The sequence below is a fragment of the Sphaerodactylus townsendi genome, linkage group LG09 (assembly GCF_021028975.2).
Source record: "Sphaerodactylus townsendi isolate TG3544 linkage group LG09, MPM_Stown_v2.3, whole genome shotgun sequence".
Taxonomy (NCBI): Eukaryota; Metazoa; Chordata; class Lepidosauria; order Squamata; family Sphaerodactylidae; genus Sphaerodactylus; species Sphaerodactylus townsendi.
Genome location: NC_059433.1, coordinates 39,901,266 through 39,916,448, shown reverse-complemented (window position 1 = coordinate 39,916,448; position 15,183 = coordinate 39,901,266). Strand labels below are relative to the sequence as shown.

The following is a 15,183-nucleotide window of genomic DNA, read 5'->3' as shown; positions in this document are numbered from 1 at the left end:
AGTGCTGCTTAGTAAATATTCCTGATAGGTAATAGGGAAAATATCAATCAATCAATCACCTTTATTAGGCATAATTTAAAATAAAATAAAATAAATAAAATATATTAAAAGGGAAGGAAAACAAAATAAAACCTAATCAGGTTAACTAAGTTTTGTTCAGGGCCAAAGCAAGAAACTTTGCCACATCCTCGGTCTGTTTAGAACAACAATCGTTGAGGAGTATCTGAGTCTTAACCCTGTCAAAAAGAGCAGGTTTTGAGTTTATATACGGCTCAATAAATTGTTTATGTAAGTCAGTGTGTTCTGTCGTTTCCAATGTGATTGAAGAACATGGACAGGTCCTTCTAAGTGGCGTAATACAAAGGTGTCTTCCACATGTTATTACAGTGGGGAGGATATTGAAACGTGCCTGCATAAAAGCACGTCATAAAACGGGACGTAAGGTTAGAGAAATAATCTGGTAAGGCTCCTGAGGATGACTGGGATATCCCATAAATCAGTGGCGAACAAGGACCAATGAAGTGGGCTGGTAGAGTTTGTTTTTCCACATCCAGAATTCTTTGTTTTAGTTTGTAAAGTATTTGGGCCTCATCATGGTTTAGAAACATATCTAAAGAGAAGCCAAGGGCCTTAATGTAATATTTTGGAGTCCCAACTAGAATAAATTGGGAAGATATCTCAAAGGTTTGGATGAATCAAGATGGCTGAAGTACTATCCCAGTGCTAATGCACAAAAAATGATAGGCTAAGACCTGATTTGGACATCCAAGACCATAAAATGGCAGAACTCTGAAGTGGTAAACTGGTATGCACCAGTTGAGGTTACGGTTGGTGGGTTCTATTGTATTGAATAGTGGTTGTTAAGATAACTATTTTATTAATGGCCTTGTTTATACAATAGTTCAGAACCACTGGCAAAGCAACATGTAAAATGCACAGGGGCATTAAATTATTAATAGGATATGAAGACGATGGCTGCAACATCTGTCATTCAGTTGATTGATAGGGTTGATTTGGCTGATCTGGCTAGCTGGGCAGGTGTTCCCTACCTCCCTTACCACTCCATTTGAGTCTCTCACAAAAATGCATTCTTGGTAAACAAGGATGGCTGTCCCAGATATTATTAATAAACTAGTTTCTTCTGCACTGCGCCATCAGATCTCTTTGCTTTCTGAGAGCCAGCATGGTGTAATGGTTAAGAGTGGCAGACTCTAATCTGGTGAACCAGGTTTGTTTCCCCACTCCTCCACATGAAACCTGATGTGTGAATCCTGGGCCAGTCACAGGTTTGTTAGAACTCTCTCAACTCCACCTACCTCATGAGGTGGATGTTGTTGAGGGAGGGTGCTATGGTAAGCCACTTTTGAGACTCCTTAAGGTAGAGAAAAGTGGCGTATAAAACTATCTCTTCTTCGTTTTGTTGACTGCTGTAGTAGTCCTTTTTGATTCCATCTTTGTATTCTAAAAATGCATGCAGATTGACAACTTGGATTTCTTTTTAGAATAGGATCTACTTGACATGGGGCAGTCCATTCTATCCCCTCAATTCTCTGCATGTGTGAACCCAGCCTAATACTTTCTGTAGAGCTGTAGTGGAGTAAAAGGATTTAGTCTGACTATACACATTTGGGTAGCAAGAAATCGTCCTCATTTGGTATCACTTAGTAGCTCCATCTAGACCTGTGGTGGCGAACCTTTGGCATTCCAGATGTTATGGACTACAATTCCCATCAGCCCCTGCCTGCTGCGACCAGTGGCCATGCTGGCAGGGGAGCTGATAAATCTCGTAGATCCAACCAACTGCATCTAAGGAGATATAAGGTGCTCGCCTCTACGAATCTAGACTTTAATGTTGGTTCCTGTGTTGATCACTGTTAATTTGGTTCAGCCAAGTGAGGGTGGACGATGTTTGTTGCATCTCAGCAGCCTCAATAGTTCTGTCTCACTCCCTAGCGCTAGTTAGTTCTTTCTACCACTACCTTTTCTTTACAAAAAAAAGTTGCTACCTGGAAACATGGTGAAACTGCTAATACACTTGTGAGAAACTCAGGTAAATATCTGCTCAGACTGAGCATAATTGGTGTATCTGCAGTTCATGTTGCTTCTGTCTTTCTAGATATCAAAAGCATCATGGAATTTACATAATAAATGTTCTAAACTGGGATTTTTGACCTTTAAAATAGAAATTGATGTAGGCTGCTCTAGGAACATTTTTCACTTAGCTGTGCATCTTTAAATATAAAAGTCCTCTTGCTTGAGCAAAACTTGTACACAGCCCGTAAATGAAATATTTAAGCACAGCTGTATCGCTCAAGAACTTTCACAGCAGATTCCTTTTCTTAAAGGGCTAATTCCCTTATTGCTTTGAAAGGATGTGAGTTAGTTGTAATTCTCACCTTTGGTTTCTAGTTTCAAACAACAGAAGTGTGGTAGATCTGACTTTTGAGAAGACATTCCTTGTCTTGTTTGAGTCACCAGCAATTAGTTAGAGATGCTTTCTGCTGAGTGAGTGGGTGATCTCTTGATTCCTTCAGACTGTATCTTCTTCAGAGGAACGTATGCAGTTTAAGATCATGTGTATCCAAAACCATACCTTTTTATATCTTTAAAAGTTGTGTGTGAATGTGATGATGCAAGCAATAGCACTTCCTTCCCCATCTTCCCCTTTCCATGACAGCCCTTCAATGCTGCTCTGGGGTGTCAGAGGTCCACCACAGAGGGGAGAATCTAAAAATCGCCACTCCCCTTTACACACCATTCAGTACTTTTAGCAGGGATCCATGCCTGTATCAGTATATTTTAATGGCAGAAATTAGCTTTTGGGGTGTAGCATGCTTGCCCAGCTTTCATAGTCAATCATTTGTGACTTCCAAATGTTTTTTTCTTGTGTTTTACATGTATTGAGTTTTTGTATTGCTTTATCTGTAGAGTTACTGGGGGGGGGGGGGGGAGTACATAATGTGTATTTTTATACATATAGTTGCTATCTTCACCAGATTTTACAAATAGTAAATTATTTCTTTCTATTCAGAGTGATGACAATAATGAGTTGAGCACAACAATAGTTTGGACGAGTCCACCTTCAGCATTGGAGCAGGACACTGAAAAAAAGAACATTGCTTTGCAAACAAACCAAAAACCCTCCGTAAGCCCTACTCAAAGAAGTCTTACTAAGAAACTAGAGGCAGCTGAATCTACAAAGCATAATAAGCAATCTGAGGACCAGAAATTGTCAGCAGAATGTGCATCAGAAAGCAAACAGCAGTGTTCACGCTTTTGTCCTGATGTCGCACCTAGTAACAAGGAACTCGGTCAGGCTGGTATTCCTGTACCATGTCACATCTATACAAATGTAGCACATGGACTGGGCTTACCCTCTCTAAATACGTCGCCATCCTTCCAAGGTTTGGATGGCTGTATTCCCTTAAATAAAAATGCATCAGACTTGAAGTCTCATAATGCTGCTTCCAAGAATCCAGCAGTACCGTCTGTGATGCCAACCTTGTTAACAGGATGTTCCCTTCGAGCCACTCCATTTGCCCAACAGTATGTGGGAAACTTGCCATCAAGTGCAAACGTTGCTCTGCCTCAGTATCCTCTCAGTTGTCCTCACGTTTTTGGTCTTCCAACAGGACTGATTTATTCTAGCATCCCTGTGGGTCATGTTCCAAACTCACTGTCTGCAGGAATGGCCCTGGGTCCAGATGTTAGGTTTGGATTGTTGGGTGCAAGTCAACATTACAAGTTTACATCCAGTCCACCTATTCTTAATAGCAAATCAGCGACAATGCAAATAGCTGATGTGGCTGGTCCTAGACGATGGGAAACATCTGTGCCATTTGAATATGGTATGTCTGCTTGTCTTTGATTTTTTTCACCTCATTGTTTAAAACACTCTGAACCAGTCAACTTTCAAAGGGATTTTGTTCCTTCTTCATACATCCTCTATGCTCTTTGCCTTTGCTTGTGCTTATAAACATAAAGCATTTTGTGTATGTTGATACCTCGTTTACAACATGAAAACAAAAAGCTGTCTTGTGGCACCTTAGCTTAAAACATGTATTGAAGCATAAGCTTTGATGATCTGGAATCCACTTCAGCAGATTCATGAAGTGAATCCTCAGCTCTCTGGAGTGGACTCTAGGCCAGTAAAGCTTAGGTTCCAATAAACGTTAAAGTGTCACAAAACAGACTGACATGGCTTCCCCTCTAGCTTCTCTTCACAAAAGAACCATCTTTTTTTTTTGCCTGACGTGTTGCTTATTTGTGGCACCTCTGACATTAGGTCCTTTGCTTCCTGTATTACTTTCTGTTCCCTTTCTTTGAATTTGAAATGTTTGTTATCCAGTACAAAGTTTTATGTAATTAACAGTTGCCTCCAAGTATAGGAAATGCAGTTGCTGACATAAGCACATATTTTTCTACTGTTTTATTTTAAATATGCTTCTGACACCTATGTATGTATATATGCCTAATGTGAACAGTGTACCGTAGTGGTTCCCATGCTGATGAGGTAACCAAATAGGTGAAGACCAACTGTGCCATGCCAGGATACCAAGGATTTCTTTTCACAAAGACATCTGAGAAAATCCCTAGGGCCTCTGCACATCCCAGTATTAACTTTTGAATGTGTGTCCTACATGAGCCCTCAGGGGGAGGGCGGTATATAAAATTAATAATAAATTTAATTTTTTTAAAAAGTTAAATGTTCTAAAGCTAATAGTGGCTAGCTATGCATCTAATCTGAGAAATGTTTAAAGATCTTCTGTTCTGTACTGCAGTATATTTAGGCCTATGATATAGATGCAATTTTCCATATTAATTTTGCCAGACATAGTAGTTTCTGGTATTGAACCTTTTCCTACATAAGCAAACAGAATACAATATGCATATAGAAGGCATTGACAGGGACGGGGGGTGTCCTCAAGCTGTAGTTAGTGTTATACTGTTATGCAAAAAATCCAAACTTCACAGACAAGCTACAAGGGGCAGTGCTATCAGTCACAGACCAGGAAAGGGATTTGGGCGTCTTAGTTGATAGTTCCATGGGAATGTCAACTCAATGCATGGCAGTTGTGAAAAAGGCAAACTCTGTGCTGGGGATCATTAGAAAAGGAATTGAGAATAAAACTGCAAAGATTGTCATGCCCTTATATAAAGCAGTGGTGCGACCGCACTTGGAGTACTGTGTCCAGTTCTGGTCGCCGCATCTCAAAAAGAATATCGAAGAGATAGAAAAAGTGCAGAGAAGGGCAACAAGGATGATTGAGGGACTGGAGCACCTTCCCTATGAGGAGAGGCTGCAGCATTTGGGACTCTTTAGTTTGGAGAGGAGATGTCTGAGGGGGGATATGATTGAAGTCTATAAAATTATGCATGGGGTAGAAAATGTTGACAGAGAGAAATTTTTCTCTCTTTCTCACAATACTAGAACCAGGGGGCATACATTGAAAATGCTAAGGGGAAGAATTAGGACTAATAAAAGGAAACACTTCTTCACGCAACGTGTTATTGGTGTTTGGAATATGCTGCCACAGGAGGTGGTGATGGCCACTTACCTGGATAGCTTTAAAAGGGGCTTGGATAGATTTATGGAGGAGAAGTCGATTTATGGCTACCAATCTTGATCCTCTTTGATCTGAGATTGCAAATGCCTTAACAGACCAGGTGCTCGGGAGCAACAGCCGCAGAAGGCCATTGCTCTCACCTCCTGCAGGTGAGCTCCCAAAGGCACCTGGTGGGCCACTGTGAGTAGCAGAGAGCTGGACTAGATGGACTCTGGTCTGATCCAGCTGGCTTGTTCTTATGTTCTTATGCACTTCTTCAGAGGGTAGCTGTGTTCGTCTGAAGTAGAACTAGATTCGAGCCAGTAGCACCTTAAGAAATGAACAAGATTTTGGGAATATCCCCTTTTGCAAGTTAAAGGTCCCCTCTTCAGGTTCCCAATGCTGCTGAATATGAAATTATGCTTCTTGGAAATATCTATCGAGTAGATACTTTCCTAGCATTACATTTTGTTCTAATTGTTGGGATCACTCTAATCTTACAGTCAACTACTGTGTCTAAATAGTGTCTATTTTATGCTGGTCAAGATTTTAAGTATCTGGACTGGATTTTTTTCCCCTCTAGAGCATGTGAAAGTACCAGAAGAGATAAAATTCTGCAACGCTTGTTGTGTGGGGCTTTCATCACAAACAGTCCTTAGCATTCTTAATCCGTCTGAACGCTGGCTACAAGTCTGCATTGATCTGCGTAGCATTACTGTTAATGGGGAAAAGGTATGTAAACTTTTGTGTGTAGCAAAAGTCCCTCCATTTTCTGAGCCTCCAGGTACATTCAGAATTCTGATAAAAGAGTGATAAGAACAACCACAGAAAATCAGGGAGTTGGGTTATACATAAGTTTTAAGAATAAGTCTTAAAACGAATTCCAATGTCAGGCATTATCTCTATTTTAGGGTACCTTTTAAAAATGAATATACTGCTTAAAAATGTTTTATTGCATACACACAATTTGCCTTCAGCCATGCACTGAAGATTTTTGTGCTCTGGGGGTGGCTGCTGCCAAAGCAACTGTTAAGTATTCACAGCCAGTCAGATCTCTGCAGGCCACTCAGAAGGCCCGATGAGCAAAAATTCCACCTGACGGTGCCCACTTTTTAAAATTCCTTAATTGGTGCCAAGAAAGGTGTTGGTAAGCATTAATAACTGCCACACTGGGGACATCAATGTATGGCTGCTTTACCTTGCAGTGTAGTAGGAGCCATACCAAAGTCTTCTATTCTATGAACCCTGTCCTCAGATACTGATTGAAGTATCTACCTGTGTAACTGGTGTGTGTGTGTGAGAGAGAGATGTGACAAGATTTGAATGTGGCTGACACAACCATAGCTCCATAAGTCTTCAACCTCCAGAACCAACTTCGATGTATACATTGGGAAAAAATCTTGAATGTGTTTGTAAAACTTGTTCTTGGTAGATGGAACCTCTGAAGCATGGATGCCTGCTATTTAAAAACAAAACCATCATTGGACCGTGCACTACAGAAGATATAAAAATGCTGTTCTTACCTTGTCAAGAGGGAGTCTTCCAGTGTGTTCTCAGCGTTGCCTCTTGGCCATTTTCTGCAGATGCAGAGACAATAGTCCAGGCAGAAGCTTTAGCAGCTCGGGTTATCTTGAATGCAGTTGCTGAAACTCCCGAACTTGAGGTAAAACTTTGGCATTCATTCTTTCTGTGAAGGTGCAGTTATGGTCATTTTGACAAACTTGCTTACTGGGAAAGAGTTAAAAGTGGTTTTGCTAGGAAAAAAGATAGAAGGACATGATATCCTCGTGGCTCCATGAATAGTTTATAGATGTAGATATTATGAAATATTTCTGTGGCATACAGCCGGTCAGGCTTTTCCAGCCAGTGTTTTAAACAATGGAATCATGAATTTGAGTCCACAGTACTACTACACTAGTTAATTAAAAACACAACTAAAACTACCCGGACATTTATTAAATCCCGAGGGGGAGGTAGTGTGAGGGGAAGTAGCGATAGGGTTTTGCATTTAACATTATGTCGGCAAAATCCATGGAAATAAAATAGTTGAATAGATTGCATAAAAGTATTAAATAGATTAAGTAAAATAATTGAATAGATGGCATAAATGTGCCATTAAGTAAAGATACTTATCTTGTGTCAGGCTTGTGTCATAATGATCTCTTAACCACTAGATATGTGACTGTCTTTTTCATGCTTCTGAGAAAGTCTTTTGTTTTCATTTGTCATGAGACTGGGCTTCTTCATGGTCTCTTGTTCTAGCTCAGAACTTTGGTTCAAGATGAGGGCTTGCAGGACATGGAAAAACTTTGCTATCTGTGCACGAAGGCCAGACTGATAGTGACTTGGAGAGAGAAGTAGGGATGGGAGGTAGTTCACAGGTGCAGTGAGTACAATCAGCCCTAAAGGTTTCAAAGTTGTCCTAAGATCTACACATTTCATATACCGGTAGTTAACACAAGAGATTATGTTAATTGGTTTAACTGCAGAACACTGACTAGTGATTGTCATTCTCACTTGATTCATCACTTTATCTGATCAGCAACACCAATTATCAGTTGGAGTACATCATAGGTCAGGATCTACATTTCCTTGGCTATCCTAAATCATGCCAGAGCAGGCTGCAAAACATAAAGCATTCTAGTTGGATGTCTTAGTCATAACTTGAGGGCTTGGTTTGACTTAACTCTTGTTCCTTCCTTGTGGAGACTTTGGTTAGGGTGCACCAGGCCAACTGGACACTTACTGATTTTAGACTTTGAAACTCTTGGATTCTTGCCTTGTTAAGTACCCACTCAATTTAGAGAATCATTGTTTGTAAGTATCTAGGACTACCTATTAGCTTTGCAGTTCTTTGTTTTTCTTTATAGATTCCTGCTCAACCTTTTGATAAATTACATTAATTATGTTTTTGTGTGTTCTTACATTCGGAAGGCTTCATTGTAAATCCAGTACCTTGGCCCAAGTTGACTACAGCTACTGAAGTAACTTGTTTTGGGACTCACCTTGTGAGTGTGCAGTCTTACAGGGCTGGTTTCTTGTTTAGAGCTGGGAATGGCTGGAGACTCGGTCTCTGGCTACTGGGTAGTATGGGTACTAGTGGCAGCTCTAACCTGAAGTGTGTGGATTCACACTTCAGCCGTTTGCTCTGTTTTGTCCTGTGCTGGATCCTTGACAGCTATGCCCTGTTGGAATGAACGATGGGCAAACTCTCTTGTCTGAGTTACTTTCTTTTCTGTACAAAAAAGTCTGTCTTGGTGTAGCTCAATTTTCAAAGGCTATTCCTTTTCTTAATATTAGGTGGAAGTAAACCAACTTGACTTTGGCGATCTGGCATTTGGCAACTGGAAAGCTCTTCCACTAAAACTGATTAATAAGACGCATGCTAGAGTGCCAATCAGACTTGTTATCAACGCAGTAAGTATAGCAGCTAGTATCTTTTTAAAAATTATTTTTTAAAAACAGTTTGTAAGTGATAGCTACATTGGCCTCATCATTGTTTGCAAGAAAATATATATGTGGGTAAACTTTTCTTCTTTTCCTTCTGTCCTGCTCTCTACACAGTATCCCTGGGTAATTTAACAGAACTTCCTACCTTTGACACCTGTTTGTATTCCAGAACTTCTCTTCAACTAGAAAAAAAGTTTGGGTCCAGTTGCATCTCTAAGACCAATGAAATTTTATTCTTGGTCTAAGCTTTCATGTGCATTCACACTTCTTCAGATACACATGAAAAGTTTATAAAGAATAAAACTGTTGATTTTAAAGGTGCCACTGGACTTAAAAAAGATTTCTGCTGCTTTAGACCAACATGGCTATCCACCTGATTCTCTCCAACCAGTCCTACAATGACAGTTGACTTACTTAGGATCCTACTCTAGGAAGATAGATCTGTAAAATGGCATAGGACAATTCAGAATGTGCGAATTAGGATTTTCTTATTCAAGGGTCTGTTATGTAAAGAACCATTTTATCTGTTAGATTCCTGTGATGTTGTTTCCTTTCTCCAGTCAGTAGTAAGTTTCTCACATAATGCCAAGATTAGTTTCTCCTTGAAGAGGGTTGCGCACAGTGACCAGGATTCCTGATTATTAATAGAAACATAAAAGTTTGCCTACTTGATATATCAAAAGGGCATCATTAATACAAATCTGTGGGAATTTAGCTTGGTTATGAGATAGTTTCTCTGAACTTGCTAATGGTCTTCTTTCTTTGTGTAAAAATATTTTAATTTGCAGAATGCTGTTGCATGGCGGTGTTTCACGTTTTCCAAGGAACCCATTAATCTTCCCATTAAAAGTACAGTCCAGACATACAACATCTCTCAGCTAGCAGCTCCTTCAGTGATCTCCCATGTCATGAATCCAAGCTACAATGAGCAGGTAAGTAGCAATAGACTGTGGTACCAAAGGTAATTTATGCAATAGACTGTATTTAGATATTTATATCGTACTTTTCTTCCACAGCACAGCTGACTGGCTTACACCAGCATTCTTCCCTTCTATTTTATCCTAACAACCACCCTATGAGGTCTGTTAGGCTGAGAGAGTGACTAGCCTAGGGTCATTCAGTGAGTTTCCATGGCAGAATGGAGATCTGAACTTGTCTCCCAGAAACTGTTCATGACAGTATGGCTTTCACAAGCTCCCACTCACTGAGAATATTTAGTGGCTATGCTGTCTTCACCCACCATTTGATGTATGCAGGAGCAGCCAGGGATGGAGCAATGTTAGTGGTAATTTATAGTGTACGCAGTTCCCTGCTGAGAAAGAATCACCTGGTTAGCAGTAATGGGATTCAGATTGTAGGTGGAGCCTGGCAGGCGCTTGTGGCATCAAACAATGAATTGCTGTTCAGCTCTGTATCATTCATACCATCATTCATGTGTGTATGAGTGTTTTACTTATACTAAACTGCTTTGCATATCCTTTTGCAGAGGAAGATGATGTATTCATATTAAAACAATAATATTTCACTAGTCGCTCATATGACATCACTGCTATCAGAAATGAAATCTTGTTTCAAGAAAAGTATGAGGTTTAACACACAATTTTGCCATGCTTTGTAGTCACACTGTGATTCCTCCTTCCTGCCTTATGTTTTGGTTGCTGTTTTTATGTCTATCTTATCTTGGTTTTAATTATTTCAATAATTTAAGTAGAAGTTTAACATTTACTGAGAGATACAGGACTGAGTATTATGAATGACATACATGGATGGACATGGCAGCAGAGCCTGTGTGAAGACCCAGGCTTGTTTCCCAGCATGCCAAGGGAAAGGAGCCCATGCCACCAAAACAAGTAACACAATGGAGATAACTGTGGCATATGCGTTTGTATCAAAGAGACCATAATAACATACATTTCTATGGGATCACATCTAGTGATTATATAAATCCATATAGAGACTGCTGTATAAAAAAAACTTTGTAAAAAATATAAAAAAGTGTAAAAATGTGCATTTTCAAAGCATGGCCTGGACAGCTGGGCTGTAAACATTATACTGAAGGTATGCTTGGCCAAGGGCGCCTGCGCCCACAGTTGCACCCTGAACAAGGCCCAGCAATGAGGCAGGACTTGTGTCAAGTTTTTGCCATTCTTATTTCTATTTTGGATTGGGAGAGTGCAGAAGAGAACACAGGCCGGGTTCCAAAGTAGGCTGGAGACCCAGCTGGGGCGGCTTTGCCTGCTGTAGGCTTCCTCCTCTGCCTGCTGTCCAGAGACTTTATGTCCCTGCTGAATGCCAGCCGTCAGGTGTGAGAGGAAAACTGGCGGGAAATCACAATACCGCCTCCCAGCGTCCCAACGTGTTTCAGGCTCGGAATGCACTCCAGTGCGTGTCTTGAAGATTCTCCAAGGCTGGCAAATAGATGGCAGAGCCGTGATGAGGCACCAGATCAGCCCTCACAGCAACTGCCATGCCCACTGGAGTGAAGCCTTGAACAGGAGAACAGCTTCCTCAGGACTGTTTCTGTGGCCACTGTCTACATTCCCTCCATTTGGTTGGTATGTGCAATCCCCAAGGAAGCACGCTGCATTCCGTTTGCACCAGTCTTTAGTGCACAGTTCTTCGCACAGTACGTAGATGAGACACTGTCAGAGAGATCCCGCTTGGTCTTTTGGTTTCTGACCCAATAATGTGTTTGTTTAGTTTTAATAGTTTTTAAGATGTGCTTTTATTATGTATTTTGTTAATCCTGGTGGCTTTGACGAGTGCAGAAATGCAGGGTATATAAACCTTGTAAATTTCTAAGACTGTCTACATGTAGAAACATTTTCTTGCTTTTGTTTTGTCCTTTAATTTCAAAAATAGCAACTTGACACCTCAGTTGGTAACATTCTTATTGTCATGGTTCAGAAGTGCCCAGGTGGTTGAAGAAAGCAAGCTCCCATATCCCAGGAGAGCTCTGCTCTTTTTTCTGCATCTGTTGCTCATGGTTGTAACATCTATGTATAGTAAAATGTCCTAATAGATTGTTGCAAATGATGGTTCTGTGGTGTTTATGAAACTAATGTCCACATGTCAAGCTTTATTGTGGAAACTTTTTTTTTAATATTGAAGTGTCTGTACCATACTAGATTTGAGTATCTTTCCCTCCAGGATCCTGAAGCTGTAGTCATTTGGGTTCAGTTCCATGCACCAAGCAAGCGCATCTCTTCAGGTACAGAATTCTGACACAATGATCAAAATATTTTATATACAGCATCTGTGGCTTAAATTTAACATATGTGAAGGGGCTCTGTGACACTATTAGATTTGAGCATGCATAATATTCTCTGAATGAGACAAATGTGTCTGGAAGCTTGAATCTTACAGAGTAAGGTACATGCGACAACAGATATAGTTACTACTATTAAGTGTAGAATGTTTTGGGATTCTTTGTCATAAAATGTGTGGATGGGTCTTTAGGTCAGATTTCAGAAGGCTTTATATATTTCAGCATAATATTAAGATGTTCACTTTAATGTAGGAGGCAACTTGTGCAAACAAGCCTAGGTTAGTGGAAGCAGTGTGCTAGGATATCAGATTATGATTCTAGTATTTGTAGTTTTGTAGTTTGTAGTAGTTTTCGACAGGGTTGTATTTGTGTAAATATGCACTTGCACTTTTTCACCAAAAAGACCAGTGTGCCATTCCTACACTAATGGTACCGAAAGGCTATATTCCTTGTCAGCATTGCATCTGTGTGTAATCATCCAGTACAGCTATTCAGTGTGGCTCTTTTACATCATAGCCAAGAAAATTGGACTGTGACCATACAATGGTGCACTGTGATCAATTTGCTAATTACTTTGCAGACAAAATTGCCCAGATCTATTCTGGGTTAGGTGCAGGCATGAAAGCTTGTTTAGATGATGTGTCTTTGACATCTGCTTGTCCAATTTATACCTTTCATTTTATGGCACCTAAGGGATGTGGGCAGGATCCTTGGAGAGGTGAAACCTACTTTGCTATGTCTTTTACCTTGCTGCTCTTGGCTGATAAAAGCTGCGGGGAGTAGGTGGACGGGTTGAGGGAAGTGGTAAATGCTTTCCAGAAAGCTGCAGTTGTTCTGCCTGTTCTGAAGGAGGCTATGATTACACCTGTTCTGAAAAAGCCCTCCCTGAGCCTCACCATGTTGGAGAACTTCTGACCAGTCTCCAACCTTCCATTCTTCAGCAAAGCACTAAAGTTGGTAGTAGTTTCTCAGCTCCAGGGGCTTTTAGACAATACTGATTTTCTGGACCCATTTCAGTCTGGCTTTAGGTTGGAATTTGGAATAGATTGCTTTGGTTGACTTGGTTTGACCTCTGCTGAAGGATAAATAGGAGGAATGTGATCCTGCTAGTTCTGGATCTCTCAGTGGCCTTTCATACCATCAACCATGGGAAGCCGGGCCCAGAAGGTGATGCTGGGGAATTCTTGCTCTGTTCCATGACTATTTGCCTGTGGAAGTTTAATCTGGTCTCCCATGCTATTTAATATCTACATGAAGCTGCTGTGTGTGGGGGTGGGGGGTGGGGGTTGTAACTCTCCTTGAGTTCCTATAAGGCAGGAAAGCAGCTAATAAATATTTTAAGTACATAAATAGTATAACTAGGGGCATGAGGGCAGATTCCATAATAAATCATGAGGAAAATGGAAAGCTGCTTTTCCTTGGGACGTTCTTTGGAAGTCAACCATATATTATGGCAACCAGCATAAAATGAAGTCCTCTCCTTCTCTTCCTTGTGGCAATCTGTGATGCTAAAACATCGGAAGCACTGACATGCCTTTCAGATTATTGATAACGTTCAGATCGCGAAGTATTAACAGCCAGTCTTTTCATCTATGGTTGCTGAAAAGCAATTACAAATAATTACAACGCAGTAGTAATGGCATGTCTTGCACTGATTTTTTAATAGTGAATTTAAGCTGCCATTTTTTATAAATTGTTTTGATTTTGTTTAAGTAAAATTAATATGAAATACTTCATTGCTACTGTTCCAGTGCCACTGTTGACATGTAGGCTAGTTTTTAGTCCTTGTTTGGTTCTTAATTAGTTATTCAAGGACTTTCTCATTTGATTTCATAGTTGGCTGATTAAAACTTAAGATAATACATTGTTGGCTGATTACAATGCAAAGCCTTTATTGGCATAAAAATATTACAAAATCACAGCCTAAAATATATAATCATATGTAAAATCAGTCAGATTCTCACTGATGTTCAAAGGTTGCATACCCGTATTTCATTCCGAAGCCTTAGTTACATCAAAGAGAAATTTAGCTACCATTTCACAAAAAGCTTCATTTGAATTGTTTAAAAGAAAGTAAATTTTCTGGTCATCCGATAGCCCCTCAAGCTTAGATAACACTTGATGCCAATGTTTACTTCTTATGGAAGCCTTTTTGGGACAATAAAAAAGAGAATGCACTAAAGTTTCTATTTAACCTCCACATGAGCAAATTCTCTCATCCATTGATTTCTTTTGATACCTTCCTTGCAACATAGCCGATGGAATTACATTAAATCTGGCCATAGGTAGTGCATGTCTCAGATTTGAATCTTTTAATATTTGGATATATGGGGACATACAACCTCTCTCAGCTACAATTGATACATTTATTGGTGAGCGTGTTTTGTTTGCTGCCGTTATTAATTTTTCATAATCCCATGTAATTGCTGTGGTCTTTAAGAGGTTGTATGATTCCAAATATGTTAGCATAAGCAGTCTGTCTAATGAAAGACCTATTTCGTCTATTTTCCTAATTTCCACATTTTTAAATGTGTTGGCTGATTAAATAGAACAAGATACAAGATTTTGAACAAAAATCAAATTTAAACTGTTTCAGATTTTTTGGGGCCACCAGATAAATACTTGGCAAGAATTGATGTGGAAGTTGATTGTCCAGCGCCTGTTAACATTTTAAGTATTCCTGTGTGTGCAAGATGTGGAACGCCTAGAATATATGCGCCAAAGGCTCTGCAGGTATATTCTAAAAAACAAATTATTTCATTTTTTTATGTATCCAGTCTTTCTGTATTGATGTCAGCTGTTTGATATCATCTTTTCCCCTAGACTTTATATATGTCTGCCAGAATAGGATCATCAGTAAGACAGCAGCTGCCTCTAAGGAATGCTGGGAATATTAGAGTTGATTTAAAGATCATGGTA

At 39.9% G+C, this 15,183-nt stretch overlaps 1 protein-coding gene across 1 annotated transcript in view; it reads left to right on the top strand.

Moving 5' to 3' along the window:
- Positions 1 to 15,183, top strand: part of CEP192 (centrosomal protein 192) — an 87,111-nt gene that overhangs the window by 44,857 nt on the left and 27,071 nt on the right. Inside the window, exons 29-36 of the mRNA XM_048508532.1 lie at positions 3,032 to 3,848; positions 6,130 to 6,278; positions 6,979 to 7,209; positions 8,847 to 8,963; positions 9,785 to 9,928; positions 12,147 to 12,207; positions 14,861 to 14,997; positions 15,088 to 15,180. Of these exons, the coding sequence (XP_048364489.1) occupies positions 3,032 to 3,848; positions 6,130 to 6,278; positions 6,979 to 7,209; positions 8,847 to 8,963; positions 9,785 to 9,928; positions 12,147 to 12,207; positions 14,861 to 14,997; positions 15,088 to 15,180 (1,749 nt within the window). The remainder of the gene's footprint in view (positions 1 to 3,031; positions 3,849 to 6,129; positions 6,279 to 6,978; positions 7,210 to 8,846; positions 8,964 to 9,784; positions 9,929 to 12,146; positions 12,208 to 14,860; positions 14,998 to 15,087; positions 15,181 to 15,183) is intronic.